We start from the raw sequence: 19,742 nt of genomic DNA, 5'->3' as shown, positions 1-19,742 counted from the left end.
GGTTTAGATATCTGACTGCACAGTCAAAGGCTGGGGGTTCGATTCCCCACTGTGCCTCCATGACAGGGGCTGGACTCAATGATTCATATGGTCCCTCCTAGCTCTGCCGTTCTAAGACTATTATTTTTTGTCAGCTGAATTGATTTTTCAAATTATCTTTGTGTTTCCCAGCATCCTTATATCAATTTCCATTCTTCTCTTCATGAATTATATATTTCACTGACTGTTGCTCTTTAGAATCCCATGATATTTTCTTTGCCACTTAAAAAAATATTCTAGTGTCTTATTTCTTTCTGTAACAAAACATATACAGTGTAATATGTTTATGGTTCCCTTGTTTAGGAACACAGCCAGATTGTTCTCCCATTATTTTCATTTCATGCTCAAATAATCTGCCCAACAGAAATACATCTGAATTTCCTACTAAAATCCTTCTCCATCCCCATCTTTCAGCCTTCAGGGTCCCCTTTTATCAAAACGGACATCCTACAATTTTCCCAAGGTCTGTGTGGAAGGCAAGTATGCTTATACAGAGGATACATTTGAAAAAATGCAAAATTATTACTATAAAACTTCACATTTACCACACACTGATTGGTCATGATGCCACAATGGTAAAATTTAAGAATTTTCTCATATATTAAATTGCTAGGCTTTCTGCAGTAATGTTTAAGCAGATAGCTTTTAACAGATTTTGGAAACAGCTGCAAATGTTCACATGGAGGATCCTAAGCACATTCAGTTGAACACACAAGGAGTCCCATTTGAGACCTTTGGCCTCAACATGCAATTTGGGGTACCACATTAGGGAGAGCAGCACCATAACAAGTCAATAGGAGCTGGAACTGGGCAGTACAGAAGTGGAAGACGTGATGAAGGCAAGGAAGGAAATGTTGTACGCTGCTCAGAGACGTAATGACGCAGCCAAAAAAAGCTTGCAAATAAATAAAAAGATCCACTGAGACATAACATGTTCCAAAAAAGATACTTTCTAAAAAATCACTACCATGTTGGTAGTGAAGACACAGTGAAGCTGCATTTCAAAAGTAATATAACAAGTTAGAACGGTAGTATAAGGGTTTAATTGGTCACATTTTCAACTTAATTTCCCATTTGTTTTCAATGGCATATTTAGACATTACTTGCGTTTTGAGCAGAATTTTAGTTTTATGCCATTTTCTTTATCAATCCCAGCATATCCTGTCCCAAAAGTAACACGTAGCACAATGGCATACTGTTTTTAATATTTTGTAACATTAATAGTAATGTATTACTGGAGCATGTAGTATAACATATTACATAACTAGTTACTTTTAAAAAGGAAATTTCCAAACATTAGAAGCAATCAGGGTGAGATCTTTAGTGAGAAGTGGGCCTTGCCAGATTACACATAAATGCCCAATGCCAGGACCGGGCGTCCTACGATCTGTATGTCCAATAGAAGAGTATAACAAAGAGAATTTTAAGAATGTTCCATTTTCTCTCTCCATTTCCTCTCCTGTTCTTTGCATTTGCTTTCTTTGTTCTTCTTCCTCTTCTCTACCTGCTCCCTTCTGCATAACATCCATCTGCCTTCCTATCTGTTCTGCTTTCTAGCTTATCTTGACTCACAGCATTCTGCAGCCTCTGACTGTGTATAATATCTGTCTGCCTATCCATATGTTTGTCACTAGATACCATATTTATCTCTGCACCTGCTCTGTCTTTTGTCTACTTTCACATCTCTTTGCCATCCAATTGACTACGTATTTTCCTGTCAATTTTGCTCTCCGAGATAGCAAAAACAAATTCTGTTTCAGTAGTTACACACACACACACACACACACACACACACACACAGAGAGAGAGAGAGAGAGAGAGAGAGAGAGAGAGGTGTAGTGGGCAAGTTTGCTCTCCTAAGGTGTGTCTTACTGGAATGGCAGCTACCAAGGAATAAATAGCTTCAATCTCAACAGATCCTTCTGAAAAATGGTAGGAATGGAAGATAAAAAATGGTAGGAATGGAAGGGGTTTACAAAATGATTTTCAAAAACAATCATCAGCTACCCTGAGCATGATATCCTCTAACTGCTCTTCCTCAGCTGAGGTTCTCAGACACCTGTTTGCAGAATTTAGGAGAAAAATGACTGTGGAGAAGAAGGGCAAGGCAGAGAAAGAGCTGAACATTATGCATTTCATCTGCAAAGCACAACTATGCATATCTCTGCTAATTTTCAGCATAGTCCCTGGAAGCTTGAATTTAAGTGACAGTGGGAAACTGACTGCTTGCATAGAATCAGTGCTGCCAACTAGTATCTTTAACCATGGGAGTGTTTACATGTAAAACTAATTCATGGTTAGGATTCTGTGGATAAGCCTTGGATTTGTCCTCCCTTTCTATTCCATTCCCTAATTCCCTCCTAATCTCAGCCTAAAATGGTCTTAAAACATGTACATCTCTAAGGAAAACAAGGGGCAGATGGAATCCCAGAATTTGGTCTTGTCAGTGTCACTCCAGCAATAGGTTGTCTCTTAAGCTATTTAGACCTGGGAGCAGGTTTTAGACCTAATATAATCAGAATTTAAGCAACTGGAAATGAAATAATTAATTAACAATATGCCATCAAGTGGACTCCAACCCCATAGGAAATCTTCCCACGGTTTTCTACATAGGTATGGAGTACTCAGATATGGCTTACCATTCCCTTCTTCTGGGAAGCTCTGAGACTGCGCAGCTTGCCCAAGGCTACATAGGCTGGTTCTACTCGCAGGAGGTACAGTGAGGAATTGACCTAATGACTCCAAAACCAGGTGTTCCAACCCACTAAACTAGGAAGCAGCATTAAAAATGAAAGTAAAGAAAGAAGACATTTTGGGCACCAGTTGAAACCTCAGGGAATTGATATGCTTCCTCATGTCTCCAGGTGAGGAGACGCTTCTCAAACTAGCAGCACCTGAGAAGGATAAAGGGGGGAGCAGCTTGCAGTTTCTTTAAATCTTGACTATCCTTTTTCACCAATGGTCAATTGGCATCAAGGCTCACAAGCAAAGATATCTGCATGTTGTTGTGCATGTTTCCCTCCCAACTATTGTCTGCCCAATTTCTTTGGCATCAAAAGAACCCATCCTTGCACTCATTATGTTCTCTCAAATGAGAACAAAACATTTCAAAAAAAAATTCTCCTTGGTGGATGAAACTACAAGAGGTTGTGTAGCAATTTTATAAGTAGCTGTGTTCACTTATTATCTCAACTTATTGGAAAAATTAAAGATGAGGGGAGAAAAGACAAAAAGAGACATAGAAAGCACAATACTATGGCACATTAAAGATTAATAGATTTATTTCAGTGTGAGCTTTTGTGGATCCACTTTTTCAGACCAAAAATAAGTTCTGTGCAATGTTTCCATTATTCAGCACTGCAGAAGTGCTTTTTGCACAAAAGCCCTGCATTTTATAATGCAAACCTTATATTTCACATGGAAAACACAAAATATGACAAGTAAATAAATGGAAGGGGGTTTTTGGGCACCAAAAAACATAGTTTTTGCATCTGCTGCTGCTGTTGAAGACAAGAGTGGGTCTCTCCACTCTCCTGTAGGAACAAAAGCAAAAAAGTGTGGTCATTATATACCACTGCATAGTGTTTAAAGCACTCTCTGAGTGGTTTACAATTTAATTATACAGGCTGCTCATTGCAAACCACCACCACCCCCGAGAGCTTTGTACTCAATTTACTGACCTCAGAAGAATGGAAAACTAACTCAGCTTTGACCCAGCTACCTGAGTCCATTGGGGTTGAACTCAGGTCATAAGCAGAGTCCTGACCACAGTACTGCAGTTTAACCACTGTGGCACAAGCAAAAGATCTAAAAGTAGTTGCCTGTTTTGGGGGGCAGATATCTCAATGTCTCAAGAGACCCCTTCTCTGAAAAGTGATTGCTGTACAGGAAGTTGATTTTATAGACTGTCAATGCACCATTCCCACAAAAATTCACATTACTTCTCCATTCTGATCTAGCATTCAACATGTGCGCGTATTTCCACAACCATTCTCAAAAGCATTCCTACCAACAGACCACAAGCAAACTGTCCCAAAGGTGCAGTGGGCACTGCAGCAAAATAAACAACCCAACCACCACCACAGCCTCCAAGGTGCTTCAGCATTATACGGGGGTGGGGGGAGAAAAGCATTGCAAAAGCCAATTAACACTATTTCTCATTTTGCTATCAGTTTTTCTCTTCATTGCTTTCACATGAAGGCTACCTGGCAACTGAAGAATTGAAGCATAAACAAAACTGTTCGCCAAAACAATAATTTCTGGCACAGTATCTCTCTGCAGTTAGGCCTCTGTCACCTGTTTAAAACTAGCTAATAAGCCAGCAACCATCTTTAAGTGATCTTTGTCACCCCCACACACCTGTCCCTGTCTTTGTTGATCACTTTCTCTGTCAAGGGAACGAGAGTTAGTTTATTTTATGCTCCCATTCTTCAAATACTCCTATTGTACCAAGAAGGTGTCTTAAGTGCCTGAAGGTGGTTTGTTCCTCATTAGTTCACCAAAGTGACATTAATAGCCAGAGAAGAGCACTGCGGAGTACAATTATGAATGGTGTTCAGGTACGAAAGCTGCTCTGAGCCTGCTAATGTTTCCTAATTATAATCCTTTAGCTTGAGAGTGCAACAGAGGCAAGGAAGGAAGAGGGAGTGCTAAAGATTGACTTATGCCCGCTCAGTTCACCTCGAGGGTGGCAACAGCCCAGGAGGAAGGGGCAGGTCTTTGATTTGTCCTTTCAAAAGGCAGCAGGCCATTGCGACACTGAGACTCATGCAGTCTGCAGCTGATACCGATATGCCACGCCACGGACACATGGCAAACCACGGAGGAGTGTGAATCCTTTCCACATGGACAGCTCCCTGATAAAGCACGCTATCAGCCAAGGCAAACTTCACAAAAGAAGAGGCCCAGAAAAAACAAGGACATTTGGTTTATAGATGGTCGCTCATATTGACAATACTGGAAAGCCTTAGATGACTGAAGGGGAGGGGGGGGATACATCCTGAGTCTCTTTCTCAACCAGTCTTATACTACTCTCTTAAGTCTTTGAAGGAGGGATGGGATAATGGGATGAACTACTATAATGAAGCAGTAAATACACAGGCTCCTTCCTTCCAGCTCAATTATCAGTCATGTACAACATTTCATCATACAGCTCTGTCCCCAAACATTTTGCCACTTCTGATTCCCACCATAGCTAGTAAGTTAGGAATCTAGCTACAGAGTCAGAATTTGGGAGTTTGATTCCCCACTGTGTCTCCTGTGAGTACAGCCAGCCTGTGTGGCCTTGGGCAAGCTGCACAGTCCCAGGATATTCCCAAAAGAAGGGAAAAGAAGGGAACATTGGTTCTCAGTGTTCTCTACCTGGACGATGCTGAAAAGGGTCTTCAAAAGTATGAATTGACTTAACAGCACATGATTATTAAAACTCTGAAGACCAGTATTCGAATCCCTGGTCAGCCACGGAAACTCACTGGGGGAGTGGAACCGGTAAAACCATTCCTTAAATATCTCACTGACCTTGAAAGCCCTGTTAGGATCACTATAAACTGGTTCTGACTCAACAGCACATAGCAACAATGAAGCATCTGCTGCCTGAAGTGGCCATCTGTCTCTTGTCAAACGGTAGGGCCAGTGCAAACTGGGCTGTAACTATGACCCTCTTCCCATTCTCCCAATTCCACCTCTCCTCCTAACCTGCTGTCTCCCTTATGTGTATTTTACTCAGCTCCATTAATCAGTTCTAAATCAGATTTGCCTCATGAAGCAATAGGTGTGAACGAATTCTCTCAGGCACCTGAGCTATATATTGCAACCTGTAAACCAGCAAAATTAATTCTTTTCTGTGTTTTTATTTCCTTGCAGAGTATGCTATGCCCATGAAGGGACCGCAGCTGTCTCACTATGTATAACACACAATTTGGAGTATAAACACAAAAGGTGGTGTGGATGAGAAATTAAAATCACCTCCAAAGCAGACGTTTGGGCATCCCTACCTCCTCCCAGCTATATACCATATGTGTCACCAGAAAGTGGGTTTCCTGGGGGCTGCGACAATCTGAGTGTGATTAGGCAAAACAGCCACACAAAGGTGGGAGAAACCAAATGCTTTGCATAGACATTCAGGAAACAGCAATATGTTGGAGGTGACTGAAAGTATAACAGGCAGCACCCAGCCTGCTTATACTATGTCAAGAGGTAGCCTTGAAAGAGGGTGGAACGCCTGCCATAAAAGAATCGCTCACAGGCAGCAGCTCCTGTACAACAGCACCCAAGCCTGGCAAAATGACATGTCAGTGTTTCCTTGACAGATCGTACTGCTAAAGCCAGCCAGAGAAGCTGCAAAAGGGAGGGGTTTATTTGTTGCCTGGAAATCCACCAAGCAAGTGGGACTACTTTTCATTCTCAGCTTCTTATAGTGAAGGGTGGGTGGAAAAGTGCACTCCTGACAACTGTGATCAGAGTCAGGTTTCCATCATCTCTGTCACTTGGAATGGATTGAGATTATCATCAGTTTCTGGGTTTGTTTGTTTGTTTTTAAATCCAAGCCCCAAATCTTATGGTTGATTTAAAAACTCACAACTCAATAGAAGGAATAAAAAAATAAAATGAAATTTTTAAAAAAACTGCACAACATGCTATCCCATACAGCAGATCTGCTATTGGAATAAGATACGTGATTTTCGTTTGTTATCATTTGGGTTGATGCTGCAAAAAAAGAAAAATTGGTGAAAGAGTTCTCTTGTGTTTTGGGTTTTTTTTTTTTTTAATGAGACACAAAAAGATTTCATACACAAGAACGGGCAAATAGCTGGCCCTAATGTTAGGTATGATAAGGGATGTTGGCAAGTCCTCGGTACCAAGTCCCAAGTCCGAAGCCCTATTAAAAACAAGCTTTTTCCCCAGGAAAAAAAGGGGAGAGGGTGGGTTCTGAGTCGCATGTCAGGTCTCACTCATTGAAAAAAGAAACACTGAGTTGACTCACTGGTGCAATTTAAGTCCGATTTGACAGTGAATCCTGCAACTTGAGTGCCCATCCCTGGGCACGGTGAAGCAGCTGCCTTAAACAGTAAATTCTGGCTACCATAAAAAGGAAGAAAATTGATGGTTTATAATATATTGCTATACTTTTACTCCTAGGGATGGAAGAAGATCTTGTGATGTTGTTGTTTTTGATTCAGGTACAACAATAACTTAGTTCAGTGTGGGCTCCATGCACCTTGACTTGGGCAGGAAACACTAACTGTCCAACCTCTGGTACCAAAATATCTTGGGCCAGCCCTGTCTCCTCCATGCCATTCTCACGCATACACTTTCTCACATGCACTCCTTCATCCCACACCCAAGTAATAATTAAGCCAGAAAAAGATTCCAAGTTTTCAGTTTTCACTTACCCCTGAAGTTGGGTTTGCTGTCCAACCAAGTTCAGCTGTGGCTGTCCTAGTATCCATCAAGGTTTCTGCAGGGTCACAAAACAATAATCAATTAATAAGCAAAGTTGGAGGCCTGTGGAGATAGTACAAAAATGTATCTTGAGATAATCTGGGTTCTCTCAAAATCAATAGAAAATTCTATGTGGTTAGGCACTTGATCTGCTTAAGAACCTTGGCTATATGTTTTTAAGTCTTTTGTAACAGCTTTACAATTAGCAAGTTGCTAGAATCCACTTTCTCAGATTCAGTGCCACAACTAGGATGAGGCTATCAGATCCTGGTAAGGATACCTGATTTCTCCAGAAGTCCTACAGAGATTTATACCTCCCAGGCAAAGAACAGATTCTGTGATTTGTCAACCAGGGCTCTGATCCAGAATGCTGAAATATATGGGGATTGGGGCAGATTTGTTGCTGAAAAAGCACAAAAACACAATTTATTTATTCTTTACTCAAAATATTTATACCCCGCCTTTCTCCTGAAAGGGAAAGGCAAATTACACTATTAAAAGCAATTGGTACGTGCTTTTGAAATAGCTTAAACTTGGCTGCCTCAAGCTTATATACGAGCTCCACCTGCTTCTCTTGAGACAGAAGCAAGCAAAAAACGACAACAACATCATGGAACTAATATGGTCATCACATGCTCAGATCCAAATGTTTTCTGCCATTCCTCCATCATTTCCTGGCATATGCCATCTCACATCACCTAAACTCAACGAATAAGACAGTGAGAACCTGGATGCCAAAATTTAATTATGGCTCTGCTCAGATGCCTCTGGACTGTAGTCAATGAAACCTTATGCCACAATAAATGTTTCTAAGCTGCAATGTGGCTCTTTTGTTTTTGTTACAACAGACTAACAAGGCTGCCTCTCCTAAAACTTTTATATAATGTACCTTTTTTTTTCTAAAGCTAGTCCATTCTCTAGACAGATGCTTAGATGTTATACTAAAGTTGATATAATCAGCTATTAGTCAGGCCTCTACAAAAGCAATAGACACACATTTAAGTACTGTGAGGTCATAGGATGAGGCTGATGGGTTAAATATATTTCTTAGAAGATCATGAAGCAGCTATGCAATTTGGGGTGTTGCTTTTTCTCCTTTTAAATATATATATATTAATTAAGAAGCTTAATTTCAAGGGAAACTATGTACTGTGATTTAGATCCAGACCAAGTATGGTTAGTTCCCAATAAAATCTATGGCACTGAAGTTCTGGGGCAAATTTGTTCCGTTGTTTTCAGTAGGATGCAATTTATATCTTTAATTATTTATACTTTACTTCTCTCAAGGCTAACAACTATGTAATTAAATAAAGCACAGAACAGATTAAAAGGCACATGAAAAGGATGAGTAGCACCCACTCATTTAAAAGGTCCTTCCATAGCAACTCAGTAGACTTCTCTGAACAATAGGGTTTTTGCCTGCTAGAGGAAAAACAACAATTCACACTAGCAGGGAATTCCAGAGCATGGGAAGCATCTACCAGGTAGCACCTACCATAAAAGTACCTCTAATAGCATTAAATCCAAGACCAAAGCCTCCCCCAAAATCCGTGTACCCAAGGAGGCTTATATGGAAGAATGTGGCTTTTCGGGTAGTCGGTATACAAGCTGAAGGGGACTTTAGAGGTAATAGGCATGTCCCAAGTTCCCCTGCTACTTATGGTAAGAAACAACTGCCTCTCCTCCAGTGCACAAACACACTCACACAGAGACACATACAGAGTGTGTGGAGGCCACATGCACTTATCACTGGTACAAAGCAAAACTGAGATGGAGGCAGCAACAAGAATTCTGCATCTTCCCCTTTCTGTAGAACAAAGTTGGGAAAGAGAAAGAGCCAACAACAGAGGAGGAAACCAATCAGAGAAGAGAGCAGTGAAGGCAATGTTAGCAAAGGCAACACTCCAGTTGACACCGGAGTATATACAAGAGTCAGTAACAGTCACACATCACCCACTTCTTTCCAGATGTTAGCTCTACATAGGCCTGGGTATTTTCAAGAATTCCTGGTTCTGAGTTATTTGGAACAAAGGCTATATGTCCAAGTTGACCAAGAAAATTTCAGCACAATGTTCTGTTGACCTCTCCAGAATGCCTCAGCTCCTGTGCTTTGGCTCCAAGGACTCCCAGAGCAAAGAATTATTTCAATCGCTGAGCTTAAATAGCTGTTTGAAGCAGCTGCCCTTCTACTGCAGCACAAGTCCTCCTGAGGCAACAGTAAAGAAAAGTTCATCTGCCATCCCTGTCACTCCACCACTTGAAGCCCCCACTAGGGCTATTCCTCAAAAGTAGCTTAAAAGATGTCCGGACAGTGAAGCCATCAGAACAAGGGAGTCACATGATCCCTAGAACTGGCAGGAGTCACCAATTTGGCTGGACCAGCTGAACTTTCAGAACACTTTTCAAAGGCATCAACTAACATAGTTCAGAGCCAACACAACTTTCAGCAGCCTTTGATTTAAAATATATTAGGGCATGAAGGGGCCAAGTAAAGTTGATTTAGGGGCTGAATCTAGTTTGCAAGTAAATGAAATTATGCATATAAATATCTAGTATCTGCTCAGAAGAGATCAAGGATCACCTGCTTTTGTCGCTTGAATTTGCAGAGCGCTGAAATATGTGGATTTAAGCTACTTACTACTCACACCCCAATCAATGGCTCTAAATTCTGGCACTTCATTTTAACAGGGTTGTAGATTGATCTATTAAACATCTAAGTAATTGTCAATTTCAACCAGGGCTTAGAATCTAAAGCCCTTCTGAAAATGTGATCTAGGTAAAGGAATCACATTCCCCATTATCTTAAGTCTCCATCTCAATTGTCGCACCTCTAGCATTTTAATGGATACATGACTTTAGAAGAAGAAAAGAAGAAGGGGAGTAAGTATAATGAATTCAAAATGCCAGAATAGAAGATATAAATATAACAGTTGCTGCCACTCACTCTATAGATTCTCTTGTTTTACCCAGCAGTGAGGAGGATGAATGTGGTCAGTTATTGGTTTTTTCAGGAATAGTTGGCAGCTGCCTGACCAAACAAGTAATATCTTTCCCCCCACCTCTATTCTCTGTGCTGACATCTGATACATATATTGATTGGCTGCTTAAATGTGTTATCCATGCAGGAAAAATGAGAAGCATGAATATTAAACAATAATAAATAAGAATGTGTTTACAGATTTAATTTTTTTCCCAAAGCACTTTTTCTGTGGGTGTTGGGATTTTTCTTAATGGCATGGAAGAGCTACTGTTAATATTTTGCCCAGTCTCCCTTCCTGCCTCGTTTTAAGAGTAACAATTACAGTAACAACAAAAACATAGACAGACGGAGGGAGGGAGAAAAAAATAGTCCAGGTTTTATTTATTTGTTTTCAACAGATTAAGTTGCGTGTCTGTTGAGATTCCACCAAATGTTGCAATAAGATATTATGTTTGTCACCAACGTCTGGTCAAGTAGCTCCCTTTCTGGGAAATGAATGGGCTATTAAAATCTGCTTCTACTGTCATTGTAATGGAACCCGCAGAGGCCTATTCTGAAAAATTTGCAAACTACTTTGAAATTGGCTTATAACTCATATTCCATTCTGAGCCCACTGGAGAAAATATAAGCATAACTAACAAACAATATAAATAGTAGCCAAACGCCTAATGATGTTCACTTAAAGATGTGTAACTTGCCATGGCCAAGTGACAAAATGTCAGGGCACATCCCAGTTGCATGCCTGGTAATGTGAAAAATGTCACCCCAGCACCTTCTCAATTAGCCACAATTAGCTGCGCCTAGTTACACAAAAACTTTAAGCAAACACCAATCAGATTCTGGTCATAATAAGTAAATATTTGATAAAGTCTTTGATTTAGTTCCTGTGGAGGTATCTGGATTACCATCTAGTCAATTTCAGGTGTCTACAGCACAATCTAGTCAAGATGGGGTCCATTTCACTTGACACAAATGGTGGAGGTTTTGGAGGGCTGTAGTCAGCCACTTGTATGGTAAGAGGGAAGGACTGAGCTCATGGAAACAGCAAATGAGGTGATTCGTGCCTCTTTAAGAGGCAAAGTAGACAGGAATCTTGAAGAGGTATTTGCATGGACATTCTTTAAGAAATATTCTTTAAACACAGGGATTGTGAAAGCCATAATTCAGCTGCTAGTAACCTCTCTTTGTAGAAGGTGATGACAGCTCAGCTCCTGGCACACTTGGGAAGCCCTGCTTGTCTGGAATCATTTTGATGCAGGTTTAGCCCACTTTTGGTCTGAAAAAAACCTTGGTCACCTGTATGATTGACAGCTCATGAGAAAAGAAGCATGGGTCGTGTAACCACTTCTGTTAGATCACTGTGTATTTCTTGATACTAGTGACGGTGGAATCTTGCAGAATCCATTCTGAAGAGTGAGAGCAGAGGGCATGGTAATAACAGTGGAGAAACAGTGGAGAATCAGCCTAGAAAAGGACAACTCTGTCTTGGTTAATCTCTTCACCTTTGTTGCAACTCATTTCCAAAAGGCAATTGATTGTGTCCAGTTATAGTCCAGGCTCTATTTCCACACACCCTCCCTCTTTCTTCACAATTGTTTATGTTGAAAGGATTTTCTCTCACTGCCTTCCCTTCCTGCCCAGCAGTTCAGCACACTCCCGACTTGGTTTCTGAGATAACTTTTTCTTTTTTTTCCCCTGGCTTTGCTCCAAGATAGGAATGTACTTAGGATAAACTTCAGCCAGACGGCAAGGTGCTTCCTCTACCAGCAAGCTGCTCTTTGCATACGCTCAACTTTTGGCAGGAGCTGGCGTTCTTTGAAACTGTTGACTAATGTGGTTCAGACAGGAAAACAAAAAGGTGTTGTGGAGAAGGGGGGAGAGAGAGAGAGATTCCTATCAAACAAATATGTTTTTCCCCATCATCCCCTGCCATGTAAAGGTGGGCAGTAGGGGTTGGTGTTGCCTCATTTTCCTTATCTGTGTTCCGGTGCGTGACTGTAATACAGAGGGGGATTAGCCTTAAGGTCCATGGTTGTCACACAGCTTTGCTCTAACATGACAAATGAGCATTTGGTTCTATCACCACACAGCTTCCCCCCCTTCTTCCCTCAGCCTCTGCAGCCCCACACATTGATGAGGGATAAAAGCTTCCGAAGACAGTGGATTACAACCTGACCTCTGGGAAGCCTCTCCAAGGCAGGGGAGGATATTACCTTCTCACAGGTCACACCTGCAGTCAATTAGAGTGCCCTCTGCTCTGGGGCGCCACACAGAACATCTGGGGAGCATTAGGCACAGAGTTTCTCTCTCCTGATGACCACACTTCTTTACAAAGGACAACACTTTCTTTGGCAGTTTTTTTCCCTTTGTTTTTTTTTTAAAACACAAAGAGAGTTGCCAATTCTTTTATTGCCCTGCATCTTGAACTGCAGAAATTGGAGTGTGATGTGTGGTGAAGCTTTTCTCCATGTGTGGAGGTTTGCAAAACAAAACAAAACAAAGCAAAAGCCAGAGGGAGATTCCCCAGGGTCATTTGGCAGAAACCTTTGCTGATGCAGGAAATTTATGACAACAAAGATAAATAATAGCCTACAACTGTCGCAAACAGTCACCCAGCTACTGGCCTGCCTCCATAAGAGGCAATCTAGGGTGGCCACAAGAATAGGAGGCTAGAGCTCCTGTACTTTTAATGGCTAGACAGAAGAGGGATTTTCGGAAGGAATCCTTTAATTTCCTATATGCCAAGCTGCTCTTGGAGTCAATAAAACAAATCTAGGCTTATATACATGCTTTTCCAGTAAACATTGATTTCTGAAAAGAGAGCATAACATGATCAATGGTACAAGATCCCTAACCCCTCTTTATCCAATAACTCCATAACAAATCACTTTCATATGGGAATTTACATTTTCCTCTCAGAAATGTCATACACCAGTTCTATTATTAGATGGAGGCAGTTGCTTTTTTTTACTTCTGTGCCACCACCCCTCTATACTGATGTAAGCATTCACAGCTGATGTACAAAGTAATACTGTATATTAAAAAATATTTCAATTCTCAAATACTTAACACCCTTTAAAAACACTAACTCATCTCTGTCTTCAAGCACCAATTCCCTTCTATTTATGCACTAAGCCAAAGAAAAGAACCTAAGGCCACAGAGTTCATCTGGAGAGAAATAATAATTGACCTGACACTGAAAGGGCACGCAGGAAATTGTATGGATTTAAGAATAAATAAATAAAGATCTGTCATGAATTGCTGATGCAAATTTTGAAATCTATGATTTCAAATCTACTACAAGTTCTAGAAACCGACTCAGATTAAGAATTCAGAGCCCATGCAAAGAGTCACCTTAACAGATGCACAGAGAAGGGAATTCCCAGAGGCGCAGCTTTTCACTTGTACACATCAAACGTTACCTGCCAAAATTCCTTCTCTACATATGGTATAAGAATCACAATAACCTTTGCATTTGTTACCTAAATACTTTTAAATGTCAGATTTTCATCTGCTCTGTAACCAAGACAGATACCTAGAAACAACCTACACGCGAGACACAAAAGGTAACAGAACAACCTTGGTAGCCACTTATCGCTGCCAAACAATATGACTCATATGCATAATAAATTACCTATACTTTTTCTAGGCAATAATACTTTCCTTTCTGGGCCTTGGTGACAGCCTTCTGCTTGCTTACAGACAGACCTACAACCTTAAACAGCTCTTGACACGCAACAGATCCCACACCATAGAAACAGAGACAGGAACAAGACTTGGTTAATAAACTAAATCCAAGTACGTCAGAAGTACTAAGACTAGAGAAGTGTGTGCTGGCTGTTATATCCTGTATATCCAGATATACTATTTGAGTGTCCTTCTAGGGTTGGTCTTACTGAACAGATGGCAGGTGGGGCCAGGAATCCATCTGTGGTGCTGTGGCTTTTTGTAGGCAAGGCAGATCATGCTCTACTGTCTTGCCTGTGCCTCTGGAAGCTGCCACTAGAGAAAAATGCAGCATTGAAATGATGGATGGCAATCCAGAAATCTGATTATATAACACTGCTGTTACATGACGTGTGCTGCTTACAGATTTATTTCTGGGCCCTGTTTAAGGCACTGGTCCTTGCCTCTAAACAGGAGTAGGCAAGTCTGCAGTATTGAGGAACTACATTGAAACTCATGACACCTCCACCCTACCCCAAATTCAGCAACAGCTGCTGCAGTACCTGCTACCCCTACAGTGCCCATCACTCCACTCCAGCAGGGCATCTGGGAAGGTCAAAAATGCTGTTTGATGGTAGTGGCCACACAAAAATTCTTTTTTTCCATTTCTACCAGCAATAGAGGCACCTGAGAGAGGCTCATAGGTCATTCGTCCACCTCAGTTCAAACCTGAAACAGCTTGGAAAGCTGGACACCACAATTGCTACCCTCTTGCATGAGCCTCCATATGTAGGTACAGTCCAGCAAAGGTGTCTTGCTGAACATTACTGTGTCCTATGATGCGTCTAGACCAGTGGTGTCGAACTGTGGCCCTCCAGATGTTCTTGGCCTTCAACTTCCAGAAATCCTGGCCAGCAGAGGTGGTGGTGAAGGCTTCTGGGAGTTGAAGTCCAAGAACATCTGGAGGGCCACAGTTCGACACCACTGGCCTACACAGTAAGTGGAGACATCTAAAATCAGAGCTACAGTATTTGAAAACACGTTTTATGCATTACTTTCTGGCTGCTTTTCTTTCTTTGTTGCTGCTCTATATGCTATTATTTATTGCTTGTTGTTCTTTTATTGTATTTGTTCCAGACCCCACTGAGTACCCTATGTTTGGGTGGAAGATATGGCACACAATCCGTTTTATATTTTAACAAAATCATCTTCTCCAGCATTCACTCCTGTTACAAACACCTAACCTCAAAGCCCCCAAACAGCGCTCAATTAGCTGATCTGAAGCTTGGCACTCATCCAGGAGGGAGACCCTGTTCTTTACCAAGTAAAGTGCCACCTTGGTCACGTGTACATCTGGACAACAAAGAGCCCACGAGGGCAATCAATCATTGGTAGAGGAGAAAAGCAGTGGGAAAGGTGGTCAGGGGCCAGTGTGAAATTACTTTTCTCAGCTTGCTAATGAGAGGATTACAATGAATCACAGCCTGTGCATCATTAATCAGACCGGAAGCTTCGGAGCTATCTCCATTCCCCTTCTATGCTTCGCTCTTTCACTCCCAGTCCCTCTTTCATCTGCTTTGTTGCTGTCAGATGTTTCACACCCCTTTCACTGTCCTTCCCCTGTATCTTCAATTTCCATCCAAATTTCTCCATTCTGTATCTGTCTTCATAGTCTGTTTTGTAACTCTTTAATTAAAACCCTTCACAACATTTGCTGATGTGTTGATGGGATACAACATTCAGATGCTCTTACAAAATACTTCTTTCTGGGATCTTTCATTGTAGTTAATCTAGCCAAAGATCAGAACCAGCCCGACCAATAGGTAGAATGAAGCTACCACCTCAGACAGCAGATTTTAGGGTGCCATGAAAGGGCAACAAATGGTTATTAACTTATTCTGTTGTACCTAATTTTACTAACAGGTGAGAATGGTTTGTGAACACAGCACACAGTGTCTCCCTCCCAAGAATTTTGGAGTGTGGCACACACACCACATCCTAGCCCACAAGCCATCCTTGCTACCACGGAGGGGAAGGGGTCCTTGTGGGATTTTCTGTCACACATGTCAAAATAATTTGGATGGCTTTGAGTTCTAAGCCCCTCAAACTGAAATCCATTGGGTATATTCCCTACTATACGTCAGGCAGCAAAATATCCTAAGTTAGCCCCACCAATGATGTTTTTGTTTGTATCCCCAACACAATTACTAGTTCCCAGGAGCATCACTGGAGAAACTGCAAGATACAGAGCCATTAGTAGGCAACCTACTGGAGGTGCCTGAAACTGTAGAATGCTCTGCATTGTGAAGTCTTCCTCACTCACTTCCTCAGTTTATGGTACTGGTAAAACTAGGCTTTTCTGAAAGGCTTTCTGCATTTCAGGAAAATTTCTTCTAGTCTTTGCTTCTGTGCTGCTGAGTCATTTTATTTATTGTTCTAATATGCATTTTTTTTTTGAAAAAACTGTGACCAATCTTGGAGATCTTCCTAGTACAGCAAGAAAGAGAAATATTTTAAATAATTTTTTTTTAAAAAAAAGTAAACCACAGATGCAAACAAACAGTGTTCACAGCAGTTTTAAAAGATACTATTTAACATTTTTGGTTTCAGTACAGCAAAGCATGAGTACAAAGTCAATGATTTGTACAACACTCTGCCTTAAAATCCATGTTCAGCACAAATTAGCAAGTGATTAGAAAATTTGCTTTGCAAGATAACGATGCGTGAGTCCAACAGGCACACATGTTTCAAGAACAGAGTCTGTATGACCAACAGCCAAAACATCTTGCCAAGAAGCAAGAACGGCACCCATTAAAGTACAGATAACAAACATGTGCCTCTCAGAACCATTGGCGGGGGAACACTGGAGCAGAGAACTGTTGCATCATTATGGGGGACTGCCCCACCTCAGGCTCAAGCTGTGCCCAAATAGTCCACTCCTGCTTGCCTCCTTACCAGATCCAGGAAGTCAGGGTCTCACCTGTGTAGGGCAACGCTTGCTTAACTGTGTGTATCTATATGAATAGGCACTTTTGCACCTGGCTCCACCGGCCACTTCTGGCTTCATCCACCTGTGTTGTGCTTTCTGCCTCAGAAACCAGAATGGGCATCGAGCACCACTGGAACAAAGAGTACCAAGTTTGCCCCCATGGCCAAATTCTTTCTCCTCATTACTAGTCTTCCTGCAAAAAAGGGGGAAGTCATTTGTGCACATTCTTCCACAACACCACTTTGCTCCCAAAATGCCCCCCCCCCAAAAAAGTGGTTTTGCAGGCTAAATGCAGAAGCAGGATGCACAGCCATGTCTCCAGCAGCCCAAAACACATACAGTTTAATAGGTACTTTTTGACCAGGAGCAATGCTTGCAAACATTACTTGTTAGACTACAATTCCCAGAATCCATCAGATTGTATGACCAGTCACTCAGGAACAGTTTTCCATATGGCGCCTTCCCCTATGCCCAACTGACTAGTACTTGTGTGGCAAAGCAATCTCAGGATACAAGGAACAGAAGTCTAAAATGTCCTAATTCCTGGCTGGTGCTCTCAGAAAACAGTGCATGTATTAGCATATATATATGCATTGTGAGGCCAGAGGAAAGCTTTGAGTGTTACGCTGTACACTTGCATGAGTTGTGTATGACCAACCCATATCCAAATGAAGTCCTTACTGCCAGAACAGCCTCCCTCTCCATGCTAAACAGATACGTGTGCAGACCTGGAGGTCAGAAAAAGGGCCAAATATCTGGAAAATATGTTTTGCTTGCTTCATTATGTCATATTATCAGCCAGACACTATTCCCTTACATAGCAATCATAGGTCAGTCAATGGACAAGCAGCTGCTTTGAAAAGGGAAATTTGAAGCACTAAGTAAACTAAAACTCATGCACAATCACAAGCTCAGCAAATCTTCCCACTCCACACATTGTCCATTATGCTGAATCCATGCCACAGATTGCTGTTCTATTAGGACTGCAAACACAATAAAAACCAAGCTGATAAACAATACAGTAATTTCCTTGGAAGCAAAATGCCTGCTTTATCAAACTGGCTAAACTCCTGGAGGGATTTGGTACCCATTCCAAACCAACCAGGATTATTAGAAATCATTAGCCGGCCATGTTGCTAAGCCATTAGTAGCAAATCATTCCAGCAAACAGACTTTTTAAAACCATAGAATGTGTATCCATCTTAACACAAGATTAACCTACACACAGTTCAAATATGATGTAAATGAGGCCAACAACATATCCATATCCTGTCCCCTCAAAATACAAGTGCAAGCAAACTTTGTCTCTGGGCTAGGGCCAGAAGCAACCTTAAGCATCTTTTTCTGTCCTCCAGCCTTCCTGTTGCCTTTTTCTTGTGGTAAAACAAACTAGATTACAGTAGGACCCCTGTATCTGTAGGATCAATATCCCAGATTTCACTTATCCACAGTGTGCCGCAACCCTATGCATAACGTAAAAGGCTGCCCCCTTGTAGCCTTTGCCTCCATTCCATACATTGAGTTTATTTGTATCCATGGCTTCAGGTATTCATGGTACAGATAATGGAAGCAATCCTTTGCAAATACAGTGGTGCCCCGTTACAAGATTACCTTGCAGAACAACCTTGCAGTGACTTTTTTATGATCGCTATAGCGATCGCAAAACGATGTTTCCAATGGGTTTTTTTTTGCTGGACGTGGAATAGGTCCGTGCTTCGCGAACCATTTGTTCGCAATATGATGATTTTTATAACACTGCAAAATGGCTTCCTGCTGTTTTCCGACCAATGCTTTGGAAGACAGCCATTAAAAACAGCTGATCGGCGCTCAGAAAATGGCTTCCCTATGGAGGATCTTCGCTGGACGATGAGGTAATTTCCCCATTGGAACGCATTAACCAGTTTTCAATACATTCCAATGGGGATTTTTTTCCCCGTGTAACAACGATTTCACTGTACAGCAATTTCAGTGGAACGAATTATTGTCGTCATGCAGGGCACCACTGTACTGGTGGGTGGGGAGGTCCTACTATACTGATCCTAGAAATCTGTACTGAACCAGCTCCCTTGTGTCTTTTCAAGGAGAAAGGCAGGGCAAAAATATTTTAAATAAATAAATAATTGAAATCACCAGGAGCAGCAATTCTCCTTTTTACAGTAAAATATTGAGGGGGGCATTGAACATGTAATACCAACTTTAGACATAACTTCCTGACAGTAGAAGCCATTTGACAGCGGAGTGGACAGCCTCAGAAGGTGATGGTCTGCCTTTCTTTGGAGGTTGGGTGGCCCATCTGTTTGCAAGGTCTTTGCTGTTGATTCCTTGCTTCAGCAAGGGATTGGGCTCAACAACCCTCATAGTGAATGTGTCTTCCATGCTTGACTGCTTGTGTTACAACAGTGTTTACATGAGACATCTCAGTAGAGTTTGCTGATGAGCTGGCTGGTTGTGAAGAGCCTCTTGGCACACTGATTAAACTGCAGTAATGCAGTCAAAAACTGTGCTCACAACCTGTGTTCTATTTCAATGGATTCAGGTAGCCAGATCAAGGTTTACTCAGCCTTCCATCCTTCTGAAGGTGATAAATTGAGTACCCAGCTCGTGGGGCAGGGGGCACTGTGTAGTTGG

General features: G+C 41.6%; 1 protein-coding gene across 8 annotated transcripts in view; it reads right to left on the bottom strand.

Annotated features, from left to right (window-relative positions):
* Nucleotides 1-19,742, bottom strand: part of EPHB1 (EPH receptor B1) — a 436,605-nt gene that overhangs the window by 295,993 nt on the left and 120,870 nt on the right. For all 8 annotated transcript variants that reach the window (XM_078389291.1, XM_020786358.3, XM_078389288.1 and 5 more), the window contains exon 2: nucleotides 7,431-7,495. In XM_078389291.1, coding sequence (XP_078245417.1) covers nucleotides 7,431-7,495 — 65 coding nt within the window. The remainder of the gene's footprint in view (nucleotides 1-7,430; nucleotides 7,496-19,742) is intronic.

Source organism: Pogona vitticeps, chromosome 3 (genome assembly GCF_051106095.1).
Source record: "Pogona vitticeps strain Pit_001003342236 chromosome 3, PviZW2.1, whole genome shotgun sequence".
Taxonomy (NCBI): Eukaryota; Metazoa; Chordata; class Lepidosauria; order Squamata; family Agamidae; genus Pogona; species Pogona vitticeps.
The sequence above is the reverse complement of the archived record's forward strand: the minus strand, read 5'-3'. Positions and strand labels throughout refer to the sequence as shown.